Source organism: Solanum stenotomum, chromosome 1 (genome assembly GCF_019186545.1).
Source record: "Solanum stenotomum isolate F172 chromosome 1, ASM1918654v1, whole genome shotgun sequence".
Classification (NCBI taxonomy): domain Eukaryota; kingdom Viridiplantae; phylum Streptophyta; class Magnoliopsida; order Solanales; family Solanaceae; genus Solanum; species Solanum stenotomum.
Genome location: NC_064282.1, coordinates 15,481,773 through 15,500,772, shown reverse-complemented (window position 1 = coordinate 15,500,772; position 19,000 = coordinate 15,481,773). Strand labels below are relative to the sequence as shown.

At 32.7% G+C, this 19,000-nt stretch overlaps 1 protein-coding gene across 1 annotated transcript; it reads left to right on the top strand.

Annotated features, from left to right (window-relative positions):
* The first annotated feature begins 5,346 nt into the window (after window positions 1–5,346).
* On the top strand, window positions 5,347–17,086 carry LOC125853954 (signal peptide peptidase-like 4). Its single transcript, XM_049533675.1, has 14 exons — window positions 5,347–5,723; window positions 7,941–8,099; window positions 8,204–8,315; window positions 8,637–8,756; window positions 8,921–9,072; window positions 9,218–9,400; window positions 9,710–9,744; window positions 11,860–12,022; window positions 13,150–13,203; window positions 14,130–14,222; window positions 14,349–14,491; window positions 14,879–14,949; window positions 15,462–15,545; window positions 16,497–17,086. The coding sequence occupies exons 1-14, from the start codon at window positions 5,577–5,579 to the stop codon at window positions 16,598–16,600; spliced, it is 1,620 nt and encodes a 539-aa protein (XP_049389632.1). The 5' UTR covers window positions 5,347–5,576; the 3' UTR covers window positions 16,601–17,086.
* The last annotated feature ends 1,914 nt before the right edge of the window (window positions 17,087–19,000 follow it).

Below are 19,000 nucleotides of genomic sequence, written 5' to 3'. Positions count from 1 at the left end.
AGAACCTCAATTATAATATTGTGGTATATTAGTTTTTACATATCCATATGTCCTTGTGCTTACAAGTTATTTACAAATATATATAGATTGTATTTTGTGAACGTATTTTCATTTTGTTTCAAAGAATAATATAGTGATATTATGAAGGAGAAACTATAGAAAGAAAGGGATAAGGGGCATTATAAAATGCTATAAAGTGTATAATAACGTTAACGCACGAAAAATGACATCTAAATGATTCAAAATAAATTAATAAGATATAAAAAAAATAAAAATAAAAACTTTCTAAAATAATATAGTGACAATTTTAATAATTGATTATGAAATTTTCAAGATGATAGTTTGATAAGATAGGTAACATGTCCTACTCAAAATTCTGTTTTGGATTTGGCGTTCTTGACAAAATTAGATCACAAAAATTGGAACTTTAAAAGAGAGTCACGTCATATTGAAGTTTGTTTGAAATAAATAATACTTATGTTTATTATTTTGCTAGAAATGTATATTAAATATTTAAACGTATGTCCAGTACTACATATCCTAGAAAAACCTTATCAAATTAATATTTGTTTTATAAGAGTAAAATAGTTTCGAATTAGTTAACTAAAGTAGACATGTGAATATACATGCGATGACACAATCAAGGTAGAATGTTACTTTTTTTAATAAACGTGGTTTTCTACTTCTACTAGGGAAAGACACTTTTTTTCAATTTTCAAGAACTTATTTTCTTAGAAAAAATATTTTCCAACTTTTTTTATCAATCGAAGGTAGGAAAATTGGAAAATATTTTTCTACCGAACATAACCGTCTTTATATATATATTTTAATTAAAAAAGAGCAGATTCTTTATTTGACTAAAACCATCCTTAAGGAAAAATTAATGTTTTGAAGATTCATAATTAAGATTCATTTTGAATCACCTGCCATAAATGTTAATCAACTCGAAAGGGATTTTTATATGATCATCTTCCTTAATTAAGACTTTGTTGATATTTTCTGGACTTAATTATTTACGACAATTAATACTCTTTTTGTCCACTTTAATTGTCATGGTTTCCTTTTTTTAGAGTCAAACGATAAAAACTTTGACTAACATTTTATGTCATCATATTGATATGCAAAAAATGCAATTTATAGTACTTCTCGTATAGTTTTTGAATATCTAATTTTTTTTGTTTAAAATATCAAATTAGTGTAATATAATTTAACTTTGAAAATTAATTAAATTAACTTTCGAAAAACGAAATATGACGGTTAAAAGTGCACAAAGTGAGTACTCATTTCCTCTTCTAAAAGAGGAAAGATTGTTAAGATAACTTAATTAAATATGCTTTACGTAACAAAATCTTTACTTATTAGAGTTTAATTTTCTTTTCCTTTTTTTTTTTTCCAAAGGATAACTTTCTAGCTTAAAGTTATTTGACGAAATTAATTTTGGCTTTATAGTATCTACAAATTCGATTCTTTTTCTAGTACGGGGATAAGATTCTTATCCTAAGAAATAGAAAAGGAAAAAAAGGAAATAATGAAAATTGAACTCACACTTATCGTTGTGAAAGACTCGTATCGTATAGTTAAATTATATAATGACAATTACTCTATTCGTTCATTTTTACTTGTTATATTTGGATTTGACACGCTCGTTAAGAAAATGATAATTGACATAAGTTATTAATACTGGGTAAAGTATAGAAAAAATAATAATTATCCTTTCTTCATATGCTAAATATGACAAGTAAAAGTGAAAATTTATTTTTAAAATAGTGGATATGTAAAAATGAACGAGGAAATAATATGTATATACTGATTCAGTGCCTGAGTGTTACATATCAATTTAGAACAGTAAACAGGTAAAATTGAACAAATGAAGTAGAATATATATAATTCATACTTTTTTTTCTTCCCTATTTTTGTCTAATCCTTAAAAAAGCAAATTTTGTTTTGTTTAGTTATTTCTCTTTGTTGCGTCAAATTTATTTATGGATTCACAAAGGAAAAATCCTTTGCATTTCCTAGATGGGTAAATTAATCTGAAAATTATACCAAACCAACAATTCTGACATGGAGTGTTTTCTCTTAAATAAACCTTATGCAACGAAAATTTAAAATAATAGGCCTTGTAAACTTTAATTACCAAATAGTTATATAAATTAAAATATAATATTTTGATTTAATTATTCAATCTCCACCCCCTTGATTTGGCATTTAATTTACGTGACGTAGAGGTAGTTTGTAAGTTGTTAGAAGTTATAAAAGTATTTTTTATAAAATAATTCATTTTCTGACAATCAAATTTCTCCTAAAAAATTATCCTATTGTCCCACAATGTCCGGATATTAATTGGTTGTAATAATAACAAAAAAAAAAGTATTAGCAATTGAACTTAAAAAAATAGTACTAAAACAAGATTGAGATGTTTATATAAGTATTTTAAAGTTAAATTATTATTAAATATAAATTATTATTATTTTAGAATAACTAAAAAAAGAAAGTGTGTCATATAAATTAAGAAGAAGAAGTATTTGCTTATACTAGCAAAATAACCGTGTACAACACGTACTCCATTTGTTGTTCCTTTTTAGTTGTTATGTAACATTTTTCGAAAGTCAATTTAATTAACTTTCGAAGCTAAATTAGATTACTTAATTCGATAATTTAAAAATAAAAATTTAGAATATTCAAAAACTATACGAAAAATGTTACAAACTGTGATCTTCATTCACATTAATGTGATGAAAAAATGCATTTTAAAATGTTAATCTAAGTTTATATCGTCTGACTAAAAAAAAGAAAATTGTGAATTATATATGACAACTAAAAAGGAACCGAAGAAGTATAAATAAGCCATAATGCTCAGCTATATTGTGTATTTTTATTGTCAAATTTAAATTTTAGTGAAATCCTAAAAAGAAAAAATAAATAAATCATTGAGTAGTTTGATTGAAGATTTATGAACCAATTAGGTGAAAGGAATAAAACTAGACACGTGAGGTTGAGTACAGGTGATTACGACCGGCTACCTGAATGTGAATCTCAGACCCATTTACAATTATGGCGCTTTTCTTGTCGTACGGTTTATACGGACATCTCTGTTTACCGATCCCATACGTAGCCGGTAACAACCTCCATTTTTCATCTACGCGCTTTCAAATTTTCCTTATACTTCACGTCTCTCAACTCTTTTTGTTTATTCACCCGCTATTTGGAGTTCACATTAAAGTTCCGATTAAATTTGGATTACGCACTGTAGGATCCATTTAGGGTGTGCTTTCAACGTGATTTTTTTCATACTTGGGGCTTGAAAGTCAAACCTGAGACCTCTGGTTCAGGCACGTCTCTCCACTATTCATATTAAAGTGAGATTTTTTTTAGAAAATTATATGAAATAACAAACTATTAATTCAAATTAAATGGTATAGCCATAGTTTATTTTAATGGTAATTCGTAGCAAACATCCCCTTTTTTTCCATCTGATTCGGTATACAATTAGTCATTTTATACATTTCGGTATAAAATGCGTTTGTGTTTGTATAAAGTGAGAGAAAAGTGTTTATACAAATACATGTATTTTCGTCCTATACACTTATAATTATACAAATACAGATCTTATTATATAAATTACATGTATAAATGAATTTATACAAAACTGAACAATTTGTATAAAATTGAATATTTGTAGCGTATTATACAAATCAAAAGCTCCATAGCAAACATAAAATTTGCTATGGAACACAATTATGTAAACTATAGCTATAACATACAAATATGATTTTTATGTTTATTATATGTGAAAATTGCTCCTTTTTTTATTGTCAAATTTTATTGGAAACAATCTCTAAGTCTTCGTATCCACTAATAAAATGATATTGCTAACCTTTACTAGAACTCTTATTTTTTTTTAATTCAAACTCATAATCTTAAGATTGAAGGTGAAAAATAATTATGCGTTGTTGCTCAACTTTCAGTTCGAAATAACAGAAAAAAGATGCGTATAATAATGTAGAAAAGTCTGCAACGAGAAAAATGTGATCGTGATGGTTTTGGTATCTAGGGACAAGGTTTGTCTATTTTTTTTGTGTACGTGTAAGGAAATGATTGAATTTAAAAAAAATAGCAGTACTATTGAAACTAAAATAATTACTCCAATAAATAAGTTTTCACAAATAATTGTTCATAAAGAACGGTTTTTTGAGACTGTAATTAATTCAAGTAGATGTATCATATAACCTTCTTTTTCCTCCAAATTATTTTACAAAAGTTTTTTCGAAAACTAATTTATCAATCGTCATTAATTAAACAACCATTTCATACGTCATGACGTCAATTAGCTTCTAGCCTTTTTATGTTGTTTGTTGTATCTTGTGAGTCGTTTCTATAATTTGTTGCATTTTCCACACGATATGACAAGAGAAAACCACCTCAATAAATAATGTTTTGGATTGGGATTACTTGAAAGCAATTGCTAAAGATATACCTTATAGTTATATATAATCACAAAAATTTGAAAGAGTTAATACTCATCGAATTTTTATGGTTGTGCTACTTTAGAGTTGATTCTCATATGGTACTCGACTATAGTTATTTTCAAAATTTTTTTTGTTGAAAGAAAATTAAAACCAAGAAAATAACGACGTTATGCGTGTATTATCACTTCATTGGCTCCACCTAATTATTATAGATAGGTCGTGTGTGTATTCTCACTTGATTGGCTCCACAAAAATAAGTGCACTTTAGTATAACAAATCTATTAAGAAATTAACAAATACAATATGTAGTTTACTAAATTATAAGATTTTAAATAGTAATTTTCAAATTCCAAATATAACTTTTAGTGCTATTTAGAATTCACTCATTTCTTGAAAAAAATAATGAAAAAACTCTTACTCTTTTCGTTTTATTTAATGTGACATCGTTTGACTTAACACAAAATTTAAGAAGAAAAAAAAAATTAAACTTGTGATCTAAAATAATATTTAAATATTTATCATTTAAACTGAATATTTTTTTAATAATAAATAAAAAAAATATATGTTATATAAATTGAAACTCCGTATCAAACACTTGAAGGTGTTTCTAAAAATCTCGAAAGGCAATGTCACCTTTCATGAAGAAATGACAATACATAAATATACCAATTAGTGACACATCCATAAGATAGGATAAGAAAGTTTCCACTACAAAAAAATGAGGTGACTTATTATTAAATTAGTCAACTACCTTAAAAGTACGTGTGGTCCACGCGACATTAGTGAGAGTAGAAAAAAACCAACAAGAAACACAACAACTCATTAATAATAATACTAATAATTAAACAAAACAAATTAAAATAAAAAGACCAAAACAGTACTTTAATTGAATATTATCTTTCTTTATGACTCATTTTTTGTTTTCGTACATATATCCCCCACTTCCCATGTCTTTCTTCACATCTTCCACCAAAAAAAAAAAGTACAAAAGGGAATAAAAAAAAAAAAAAAAGAACAACACCCATTTCACCATTTTACCTTTGATCTCCAAGATTTGCTCAAAAAAATAAAAAAGGAGAGTTTTTTATTTTAGGTTTGTTGAATTTCATGGAGTTCAAGAAAGTGGATTGTTCAATTTGGGCTGTTTTTGTTGTTGTACTTGTGCTATGTACTGGTTTAGTTTGTGGGGGTGATATAGTTCACCAAGATGATATTGCTCCAAGTCGACCTGGTTGTAGCAACAATTTTGTTCTGGTAATCTTCTGATTCTTGATTTCAACTGTTTTTTAGTGTTTCAGTTCAAAATTGAGTCTTTTTTAGCTAAAAGTTGGTTAATTTTTCTGGTTCTCTTCATTCTTTAGCTACAAGAAGTTAGTTCACCAAATATGGTAGAAAAACTTAATTTTGGTGACATTGTTCTTCTGTACTGTACTGGTATTCTAGTTGTAGTTATGAATGGGGAATTGTAGGTTTGGTTTGTTGAGAATTATGTGATTTTTTCCCCACTTCTTGTGTTTTTATTTTGGGGGTGTTTATGTGTGTTTTAATTAGTTGGTACTGAAATGAAATTTGATCTAACAGAGTGAAATTGATGTAGAGAATTCATATAGCTGAACCCATTGAGACTATGTTACTTGATTGTTTGTGTTTGTCTGGCGATTTATCAACAATATTTGAGTGATATACTTGCTATTATTATGCTATATGTGTTTAATTATATTATCATTTGAACAATTAAAGGGAACTATGACATTAGCAATCAAGGGTGACCTTACGGTTGATAAAAGAGTTAGGTGATTTCTTCTCACCTATCTAAGTCCGAGGTGGATAAAATTATCCAATGTCTGTAACGGGAAGGTATCGTGTGAAATAGTAGAGGTGCACAGGAGTTGCTAAAAAAATCACCTTTATCCAAATCACAATAAAAATGGTTTGGTTCACATTTTCTTTGTTTTGGTGCTGATTTGCAGCTTGACGATTTAGTTGCTAAGTTAGTGATATGATGCATCGCATGCATACTTTATTTTTTTAAAAAAGGGAAGGATGCATTGGTTTTCTAAGCCCTCCCACTGTGCTCTCAATTTCTTTCCTCATTGTCCCATGGCACGTAAATTAAGAAATAAGAGTTTGAAGGAAGTGGTGAATCTACTTTTTTAAAAAGGAAAAGAGGTGGCGGATCTAGGATTTTAAATTAGCGAATGCAGATTATTATTGCACCCCTTACACTTTTCTTGAAGAGGGTGCTAATTTAGTATAATCTTTAGAAGTTCCTAATACACTCTCATAAAGAGGTTGAGACTTGAGCCATGGGCGCTCCCACTTCCAGTTACTTGAAATTGCCCCTGATTGAGTGGCTTACCATTTAAGAGTTATGTAAAAATATGATTGTACTTCCACAGTTCCTCTTCAGCAAAAATATGATTGCACCTCCCCAATTAATCTTCAGTTAATAGATGATTATAGTTAATCACTTAATTGAATTTCTGAAGTGGGGAAGTTTGTTATCAAGATGTTGTATGGTATATCCTAAGTTCCTTGGACACTTCATTTATAACTCTAGAACAACATACCCAGTGTAATTCCACAAGTGGGGTGTGGAGAGGGTAGTGTATACGACTATACGTAGCCTTGCCCCTACCTTGTGAAGATAGAAAGGTTGTTTTTGATAGACCCTCTCGGATCATATTTTTGTAACTCATTTTTAGATATTTGAATTATTTTTAGCTGAATCCCCGTACTTGTATCCATACCTAGATTTGTACTCCTGAATCTTTAATTAGATCATGAAAGATCTGACCTCTAGATCCGCATCCGTATAGGACACCTGCACCCAACTCCGAGCAACTTAGGTTGTATAAAGACAAAAAGTAATATGGAACTCTACCTCTCAAGTTGAAAGTCCTTCAATGAGCCATTAGAAGTAATGGCCAACTTTCCTAGACAAGAAGCCCAAACAGGTGTTGTGTAACAAAATGACCCCCACTGAATACCATCTTCCCTTTTCCTAATCCTAAAAAGAGATTATTTCAATGCAGGTTCCAGCATCTATACAATGTATAGTACCTTTTTTACTCTTTTCCCAAGTCGAAGTTTGGTGATCACTTTCAACATGGAAAAACAAAAAGTAAAGAATAACCACTTTCGTGAATATTGGTTCTATGACCTCTCTTTTTCTTCCACTATGGGATATGAGACATTAGGTGGTCCTAATTTTGATGTAAGCGCTAATTGGAACACTTGACTGTTGTATCTTATGCTCATATTGGATAGTCTTTGCATAAGATATCAGTCCAAAAGAATCTAAAAAGGTTGAGCAAGATAGAGCTGTTGTCAGTTTCACGTGGAAGCAGACTGCTGTTTAGATGTTACTTTAATTTTGCTTGGTCAAATATTTTATTACTTGTATATGTTTATTGGAGTCTCTTTGTCTCACACTAGTAATTGGACATATTATCTAAATTCCTCAAATAGGTCAAAGTTCCGATCTGGGTTGACGGTATAGAAGTAACAGAGTTTGTTGGTGTTGGTGCTCGATTTGGACCGACATTGGAATCAAAGGAGAAGCGTGCTAATCAGACAAGACTGGCTTTTGCAGACCCTCCGGATTGTTGTAGCACACCTAGGAATAAGGTTTCTTCACATTTATTTCTCCTGTTGAAAGCATATTTGGCTGGAAACCTCAAAAAAATGTCATTTGTATAGTGAACTCAAAATTTAGGTTTCTATATGTGTAGCTCACTGGTGAGGCCATCCTGGTGCACCGAGGTAATTGCAGTTTCACTACCAAAGCTAACGTTGCAGAAGATGCCGGTGCTTCAGCTATCCTCATAATAAACAACCAAACAGGTTCAAGTGCTCTTCCTAAGTATTATTATCTATATTGTTTAAAAACTTCCAATATAAATTGGCTCATTCTTGATTGTCTTGTGGAAACTGCAATCAGCCAACCAACAGTCATGATTTATTTTTTGAACTACAGGCAGTGCTATTTCCTTATTATCAAATTTCAGTGATCGATTTTGATGTTGTCTTGGAACGCCATCACAGTGTGCCCTATGGAAAAATTAAAATCATCTGATAAATTCCTGTATTACCACCATTGCTTAATATCTTGATATGCACATGCAAACGGCTACATATAACTTATGTTCTCTTATTGCTATGTAGAGCTCTTCAAGATGGTTTGTGAACCCCATGAACCTGACTTGGACATTGGTATCCCTGCTATCATGCTCCCACAACATGCTGGCACAAGCCTGATAAAGTTTCTTGGAAATAGCTCTTCTGGTGAGTCTCGTGGTATTGTACTTTTTTTTGTAGGTCTATTTGGGAAGGGTGGGGGGGCACAGCTTATAGCTCCATTTGCATAGTTAGCTGAGATTATCTGACATGGTCTCTATTATTGCTGATTTCTTTCTGAAATAATGACTAAAAGATTTTCTGTCTTTCAGTTTCTGTACAGCTGTACTCTCCAAAGCGCCCAATGGTCGATGTAGCTGAAGTATTTTTATGGCTTATGGCAGTTGCTACCATATTATGTGCTTCTTATTGGTCTGCATGGCGTGCCAGAGAAGCTGCAATTGAGCAGGACAAGCTCTTAAAAGTAAAATCACAAACATTCCTCTCCCTCTCCTATTTATTATTCCTGCTCTTTAGCAGCATCCCATGTATTTTACGATTTTGAAGCATGAAACTCACTGCATCTTTCCTTAGCAGTTTGGTTGAAATATGTATCTTAAATCTCACAGGATGGCTCAAATGAATGCAACGTCACAGAGGGGTCTCGTTCCGGTGTTGTGCTGGAAATCAACATAATATCAGCAGTTCTGTTTGTGGTGGTTGCATCCTGCTTCTTGATTATGCTTTACAAATTGATGTCCTCCTGGTTTATAGAGGTTCTAGTGGTTCTATTCGCCATTGGGGGTGTTGAGGTATGTCACACCAATAGAAGGAGACTTAATTCAAGGGTAGCAATACATAAGATTTTACGCAAATAACAAGACCCTAAATATGAACGGAAATCAGGACATTATCTTTTTCATGTCACAATTCCTTTCATATTTGTTTCCATTATAATTTCATCCATTGGTGACCCCTTTCATTAATCCATCTGAGTTAAGAACTTGCTAGCACATCCTTCACATGTAGGAAAGACGTGAATGGATTGAATGAGGTTTAAATCATTCTATCTTCATGCGGACAATATTTGAAGTAACACCTTTCTCACATTGTCCTTACAGGGTCTACAAACTTGTTTGGTCGCTTTGCTATCATGGTATGTATCTTATTGGTGCTATTCCTATATGATTTTCTTAGCTACAGTGTGTCAAATGCTCCACTAAGCAAAACCACGTTTGCGTTGTTTTCAGGAGAAGCTTTTGAGAATAGTTTTCTGAAATAAGTAAAGATTTTGTTTAGTTGTTTTATAGAAGTTTGTTAGAAATTAATTAAGAAAACTTCTTCAAATATCTTTATGATAAACTGTCCAAGCAAACGCTCTGCAAACTAGAAAGGCTAGCAAAGCTTTCCAGAAAAGAAGTGGTTGGAAAGTGAAGTTTCAAACATGGAGGGTTGAGTAGGTTGGCTGATTTCATTGCCGCATATTTTTGTTCTGAACATCATCCATCGTCACTAGAAAACAAAGGAAAAACATCTCTTGCTTCAAGCAAATTCTCATTATTCTTACTTTTCCAACTGGCAGTCAGCACTCTTCTTTTTGGCTTCAGAAATTCTATAGTAAAACTGCTCCAAGAAAGACCAAGAATGAAAATCAATCTGTAATTAGGCAGCTGAGCATGGAAAACAAATACAACTTTCACATCAACTTATACAATTGCATAGTTAGATCTTGTTAAAATTCTATCTAGGATTCAGGGCCCGAAGCCTAATTAGTTAGAGTGATATCAGATCATATCTAATAGTGGATATGATGCCCCCGTCCTAGTGGGATTTCACTGGGTTGTTGTTGTTGTTGATGCCCCCGTCATTGGTTTGAAGCAAGTTTAGAGTTAGTCTCCCTCTTTTTTTGGCACCACTAGCACAACTTATTTTTCTATTTCTGACGCTCTGTGATGTGTTCTGCAATCCTGGCCCTTGGTAATATTGACCTGTGGTTGCATTGTGCATAAATCTTGATCATGTGATAATAAATACAAGTGAGATTCTTGCAGGTTTTGGTGGAACTAAATGTGACATCATTTTGTTGTTTTTCAAAACTTTTATACTCCCTCTGTCCAACAATAGTTGTCCACTATTGACTTGGCACACCCCTTAAGAAACTATAAATAGAAGGGTAATTTTACTATATCACCCTTTGAATATAATAAATACAATGTCTTGCAAAATGTAATAGGGAAATGACTATAATTAATGATAAGGGTAAATTAGGAACTAAGTGTAAAATTGTTCATGGATTTCATAAAGTGGACAAGTATTGTTGGGCATCTATTTTAAGTATAGTGGACAAGTATTATTGGACGGAGGGAGTAATAGCTTTCTTGGAAGTCAACAAATTAAAAGGCAAAATGGAAAAGGAATTTCTTGTTCTCTAACTTCACATGTTATCCCCTCAATGTTTTACATCACACTTTTCAAGCATTAACCACAATTATATTTTCCATCATAAATGGCCACAATCATACACAACAGTAGCAGTCACATTAGCATTACATGTTCGTTCTTTTGAAAGTCTGATTCCATAAACCTGCCTTTTGAGTGGCATTTACCTTCTTACCGTACCTATATAGGAAGAAGGGCTTTTACCATCTCAAAGTTTGACTGTACCATTGTTTTAAACTTCTCTCAACCAAAAACACCAACCATTTATGAGTGGCATAAATAAAGATTACGGTCGCTATTTCTTCAAAACAAAACAAAGATTATGGTTGTTGCTGTAAATCATCCAACATCTGTTGTTTAAACATGATCACAAACAGTAACGCATGATGTTCCTTTCTAATAACGATTTGGCCATGTGAAATGTTGTTTTTGATCTTTTTACATCCTTTCATGTGTGATGGGTCATTTAGTTCCCACCAGAGTAGTACTAGTTATTAAGGTCCGGCTTTGCGTGCTTTGATGAAATTGACTGTGGCTTAGACCTTCACTGTAAAGCACAGCTGTACAGGAGCATTATCAAATATGCCTTTTATCCTTCTTTTCCTTTTCTTTTGCTGGGAGGAGGGGCCATGTACTCTTTCAGATCACCCTGGGCGTGTGCTCTGTCATTGTGGTGCATTATATACACCTTGTCATCAATTGTTTTTGTCCAAATCTTTGCTACTAAATTCTTATTTATATTTTCTTGAAATAAGATTTAAGTTCATTTTACATGCCACAATTCAAGTTGCTGGTGGTTCTTAGAAGTGTAGCTAACATTCATTATATATAGTTTCAGATGGTTTGAACGTTTTGGACAGTCATACATTAAAATTCCTTTTCTGGGACCTGTTTCATATCTGACGCTGGCGATTTCTCCATTCTGCATAGCCTTTGCAGTTCTGTGGGCTGTTTACCGTCACATCTCCTTTGCTTGGATAGGTCAAGATATACTTGTAAGTGTTGCTGCATTTTCACACTATTCTTTTGTCTAATATCATCTCAGTTGCTTGTATCTCCTCTATTTCCGTTTTTCTCTTCACAGTTTTAACCCTGACCTATTGGTTAGAGAGTTGCACTTATCTAACCATAGTTTTCTTTTTTCCTTTTCTTTTATGGGCTTGGTTGGTGGGATGTCAAACCACTTCTTACCACCTGCTTTGGATTTAATCTTCTTGGTTAGTGGAAATTGTTAAGGTTAACATATTATGGGAGATAACAAATTTATAGAAACAAAATTTTACCTCGTCAAAAAAGCCTATTCTTCCCATCTATCCTAGCCTTGGTGGGCAAAGTCACCTGGTACCTGTTGCTGGTGGGAGGAGGCAGGTATCTCGTGGAATTAATCAAGGTGCGAGAAAGCTGTTCCAGACACTACAGTTATAAAAAAAAAATTTAAAAATTCCAGAGCAGTCAACCCTTTCTGTGCTACAAAAGAAAAAAAAATCTTTTGCAGATGCTATCTTAAGGATGACACGATATGCTTAAAAAGAGTAGACATGTTTTTTATTTTATTTAGACAGTAGGTATGTGTTTAAAAATGTGGTTGTGAGGAAGGAACTGGAAGCTTTCTTCTATATTATCAGATTACTAGTAACATCTTTGCTCTTGAATTGACGTACCTATGTGCTTGAATTCTTTTCATCTTTGGATTTCAAGAGAATAATATTGGCTTCTGCTTCTTTTTTTTCCGTTGTTCTTTCTTTGAGTTATCAAGTTCTGTTCTCATTGTCTTTTGTTCTCTTGGAACTACTGTACTTCTGGTGCAATTTCTTGTTTCCTGTAAGAACGTTTGATGATTTAAATCTGTAAACATTTTACTCTTTGGAAATATGTTTTTTGTTCACCCTGCAACATGGGGGTGTTTTAGGCATATTTTTCAGTGTTGGAATATCAACTCCTATTCTTTGGCTACCACTACTTTCAATAGGTATGATTATATATCTAGACAATAGGGAGAGCTACCCCAACCCCCAAGCTGCAGGAGAAAAGGAAAGTAGGGTAACTTGATAATTGGATAGCTCTATTTTTATTCTTATTAGTATTGACTCAAGGTAATGGACTGATGATCTCTCTTAACTAGGGTATTGCATTGATCATCACGGTTCTCCAGGTTGTGCAGATTCCAAACCTCAAGGTAAAACAATTCATGCTGCTGTTTTTTATTGTGTTACAGCTTTACAGTTTATATAATGTTTTGGTTTTAGGAAATGGTATATTCCTGGACTCTCTCAATAATGCTTGAAATTTTACTGTGGATGAGCAATGTCTTAATGTATTGTGGTATCCCTGTTCTCGACGTCAACTATTAAGTAGATAAGTGCTCCCCCAAAACCTAAACTCTATAGAAGTTAACCTTTTACTTCAGTAGAAATTATATTTTTGCTTTTCAATTGTCAACAACTAATAAGAAACGAGGAGAGAGTATGGAGAAAGTTGTGAATCACCTTTGACTTACTTCTTTGTATATACATTAAAATACAGAGAGTTACCACTAAGTAATCTCAATTACCCTTTATTCCCTTAAATCTTCTTAAGCTCAAGAAGTTTACCAAATGAGTACAGTCCCTAGAATGGATATTAATATAACTCACTTTAGAGCCACTAAAATGCTTATTAAACAAATCAGTGACCTGCTCTATTTATTTGGAGAAGAGGAATAGCTCAAGTGGAAAACCCCTCCACCACCAACCTTAAGGTTGTGGGTTCAAGTCACTAAGGGAGCAAATTACCATATAAAAAAATATTTGTAGAAGAGGTTTAGAAAGACGAGATCATGGTTTCAGAATCCATCATTTGTGTAGTCCTCTCACTTTTCCTCCTCCTATTGGGAAAATGCTTCACGGCTGATTTCTCTGCAGTTCATGTTGTATCTCTTTTGTCCTGCAGCCAAACAACTATAAGAAAAAAACAACAGTTTTTACTAATACTTTGGTTCAGGAATTATCTTTTACTGTGTTGATTTATTGGTCCTTCTAGACTTGAATTCTTGGTGAGTAGTGCAAAGATTATCAGTATTACTGGCAGTCTGACATTATCCTTTATTTTCCTTGACTATATCAGGTGGGAACAGTTCTTCTGAGTTGTTCTTTATTGTATGACCTTTTCTGGGTGTTTCTTTCCAAAAGTTTGTTCCATAAGAGTGTGATGATAGTGGTAAGCTCTTTATTTGCTTGTAGAGTTTCTTATTTGTGTTGTTTGTGTACTTTTTTCCTTGTTATCAGTTATCACTACGAAGCTTTGGCTATTGCTCTGGAAATGTGATCAATTTCTCTGTTGTAGGTTGCACGAGGTGATAAAAGCGGAGAAGATGGCATTCCTATGTTACTGAAAATCCCACGGTTGTTTGATCCTTGGCATGGCTACAGTATCATTGGATTCGGTGACATAATTTTACCAGGTTTACTGGTAGCATTTTCTTTAAGGTTTGACCATGGAGCTGAATGAAACTATTTTTGTTTGTTTTGTTTTGTTTTTATTTTTATTTTCTACCTTGATGTGGTTCCATCAAGTTCTATATTTCTTGGAGGCTTCAATTTTATTTTCAGTAAACTTATTTTTCCATTCTCCAAAACAGCCTATGATTGCCTCTGTGAGACATGGCTGCATAATTAAGTGCTTCCATGTTGAATATTTCTGATTCTTCAGATGAGCAATTTAAGTTAATCTCAAGACTTAAAAGAAAGATTGAATATTAGGTTATCATTTTAAATGATGAATGCTTGTAAGTTCAAAAAATTAAAGCAGTCCAAAGCTTTATACCTTTTTTTTTGTTTTTGTTTTTTTCCCATCGATTTTGTTCTTTGTTGCAGGTACGACTGGCTGTGTAATAAGAGACTTCGAGATGGATACTTCTTGTGGGCTATGCTTGCTTATGGTTTAGGTATTGATTCTTCAAAAAATGGGAGTAAAATTATTTAGCACAATGTACTTTTGATTGTGACCAAATGGAACAGCATTTTCTTGTTGTCAATAGAAATGCTTGCTGGTTGGTGTTTTCTATGTTTCATCCCTCTCTCTTTCTACCTTCTCTTCACCTCTTTAATCTGAAATAGCAGGGGACTATCTCACAGAAATATGCAACTTGATCATGGTTAAGTGATTAACTGCTGTCATGATACTCGGTTTATACCCATTTTCCTACTTATAATAAATACTTCAATTAAAAGTATTTCAGGCATTAGGCGAAGTTTGAGGAGTGATATGTTAGTGTCTTAGCTTGATATGTATGTCTTTTACCATGTCAAGAGAAGTTAATATGTTTTGTGTGAACAATCGAACTATTGCGTATGTATGATGTATTAGCATCCATTTGTACTGTTGATCAGTGTTTTTCAAGATTTAGAACCAATGCAAGTCTCTGTTTGCCTGTTAATTCTTTCTTTCCTTTTACAGGTTTGCTCACTACATATGTGGCACTGAATTTGATGGATGGTCATGGTCAACCTGCTTTGCTTTACATTGTTCCTTTCACACTAGGTATATTACATGAAGCACAAAAACATCTCTCATAATGGAGCAGCTAAGCCGATAACGTTTGATTCTAGTGATAATCTGCCACTGTGCACTTTAATCTACCACCACAAACACACATAGGGTCGCTCCATGTAAAAGAAGTGAGAATTAACATCGGAACGAATGAGTGTAAAGAAATGGACCTTCAAGTCTAGAAGCTAGCTTATGAGGTGAGGGATTATCCAAAATCATCATTTTGAGCAACTAATATAAGACAATTTATCATCCCCACACCAAGGGCCTAATATTATGAAATCTTTTTGAGAACTTCTCCACAATCTACAAGGTGTAAATTTATTTGTAACATCATCCTGCACGTGCAACTCGATTCTGGATTTACTTGTGGAGGGAAATTGTTTTAGTTATTATTTTTGTTCATGTTTTTGTTTTTCATTTGAGAAGAGAGAGGCTGTAGTTATGAGACACCAGTTGAAGAATGAATCTAGAGTAAAGAAAGCATACGTTCAACAGGCTTAAGAGTGGAACTAAAGCAAAATCGGTGTCTAGATGGCTGAGGGAGCCCATAGTGGCATGTGAGGCTATTGTATTTTGAGAGAGAGAAGTCCAGCGCATTAGAATAGGTTGGGGAACAGTTGTGAAAATGGTGGGTGTTGGTCAAAGGCTATGAACGAAAAGACGAGGGGTATTACGAGAGAAGAATGAGGAATTCACAGTAGAGAGAACTACTCTGGCTCTTGCTCTAATACCATGTAAAGGAAATGAATTTTGGGTCTAACTGAACTTCAAAAGCTACCTCACGAGGATTGCTCAAGTCTATATAAGTAGACCACTAGTCCATTTCCCAACCAATGTGTGACTCTAACCCCCACTCTAACACTAAACAATAAAAGCTTGAACTTTTCATTTTCTATGTTAGTGCTCATCACTTTAAACAATTGTTATTGCTCATGTTAGGCACATTTTTGACGCTGGGAAAGCAAAGAGGTGATCTCAAGCATCTATGGACAAGAGGAGAGCCAGACAGGCCTTGCCCGCATGTCCGGCTTCAACCAGAGTAACTAGATAGTAGACAAGCCATCAATCTGTAATCCACGTATAACTCTGATTTCTCCATATACACGTTGGTGTACATAAGAGTAAAATCGTTCAAGAGGGTGGAACGCTGAAGATAGCTGGACACTTTAGTAGACTGTCCTTGTTGTGAACGCTGAGCAGAGACATATCACTGCTTAGCAGAAAAGCTGAGATGTAGAACTTGTAGTTTAAAGTAGAGTTGTACTGCCCGTGCACCTGCCAAGCTTCATGCCTTAAGCTGTTCAAATCCTGTCACCATCAGGCAGTAGCTGTAATCGCGCTTCTTTGGACGAAGCCAGTGTGCAGTAATTTCATCTATAGTAGGAAAAAAAGACAACTTTTGTATAACACAACTTGTTTTAGCTTACATTGTGCAGCTTTTGTACTAACTTGAGGGCTGTTCAGTGAACAGTAGATGTTATTTTACTCAACTATGGTTTTGTTTCTTTGAGCTGAAATCATTTTATAAGAGCCCGTTTGGATTGAATTAAAAAAAGTAGCTTTTAAATTAAAAATAAAAAGTAAAAAGTAGGGGGAGACCTACTTTTGGTTTCTGACTTATTTTAAGTCATTTTTACCTTGCCAAACACTTCGTAACTTATTTTAAGTCATTTTTTATATTTGTCACACTTTCAAAAGTAAAAAATTGACTTAAAAGTAAGTTTGATCGACTTTTAAGCCAATCCAAACGGGCTCTTAGTAAGTTCTGTTTACACTTCTATAGCAACATTATCATATGGTGAGCTTTTGTTAAGACTAGTTCTACAATCTATTGCAACTTTTCTTCTTTATTCGAGCTTGATATCAGTTGTAATTTGCGAGATGATTTGGAATTTGGGACCCTATGACAAACATGTTTTACACAACACATAAATTGAGTGAAAATATATGTTCAAATGCATATTATATATTTATTGTTTTGATATAATTGCTCGATACATTTTAAATTTTTTGCCATTAAAATAATGATTATGGTTGAGTTGCCAAAGGCCCCAAAAACCCAAAAGCAGAACATGATCATCAACGGCATGTGCGACCGTTAGCGTTGATTTTCGTGAAATACCTTTTGAAACTTTCTCTAACGGTCCCTTCTTTTATAGGAATAGTACATTTTATGACTTCAGTTTTAAAAATTACATCATCTCTACTTTAGTATTTTCCTTCGTCTTAATTTATATGACATATTTCAAATTTCAAGATTTAAACAAGTTTATTTTTAACTGTAAATTTTTCTTTTAAATATTTTGGTTTGTCAATTATTGTGCCTTATAGCATTTTTTATGTAGTTTACAAATATATAAATTTCATTTCAAAAAAATTGAAGATTTTATGTGCAAATATATTCTCTATCAAACTTAAATTGTTTGAATCTCGAAAGATAAAATAGGTCACATAAATAAATAGAGACAAGAGGAGTAATTCCTAATCAAGGATCCTTTTGCCTTTTTGCTTTTCCAGTCCATGTTGTTTTTGTTTTTTCTTAATTTATAGTAGTATATAGTACTCCCTCCGTCCTATTTTATATGGCACTTTTCGGATTTTAAGATTCAAACGAATCTATCTTTGACCGTAAATTTTTCATAGATCATTTAAACATTTTGAATTATCAATTATTGTGACTTATAATACTTTTTATGTAGTTAACAAATATATAAATTTCATTTCAAGAAATTTGAAAATTTCATGCGCAAACTCCCAGTCAAACGTAAAATGTTTGACTCTCGAAAAACGAAAAGTGCCACATAAATTGGAACAGAGGGAGAATCAGATAAGGTGATAAAATCTAAAGGGCTTCTTTTTAAGAATTGAACGTTACATTTAATTCAAATCTTGATTTATTAACGATAAGTTTTAACGTTATGCGATCACCACACAATCACCATCATCAACCACTTTCACCCCAATAACAATCACTGCCAACCATCAATTACCATATATACAACAATCATGACCACTTGTCACAACAACACAATCATCACCACCATCAATAAGCTAACACCAAAATTGTGTGCATGCCACTCACTAAGACTCTGCAGCAAATGATTTTGAATTTGTGAATCAGCTTTGTTAATTAATTAAATAGTTTAAAATTAAGATAAAACAAGATTAGCTAATTACATGTTGATTAGCACAAATTGTGAAAATAGTAAAACTTTAGAAAAAGGTTTGTTGTTCAATGGAAAATGAGTATGACAGCTCAACTGACCTGACCCCTCACTTGTTTCTCTTGTTATTGCTACATTTTTCCAGAAACATCTGGCCTAATGCTGCTCTTTAAACTTTATCACACACAAAACTAAAGAGAAAAAGCAAAAATAATTAATAAAAAGAAATGGACCAAAGAGACAAATATACTTGAGTATGAAAAGAACAACTTTACCTAA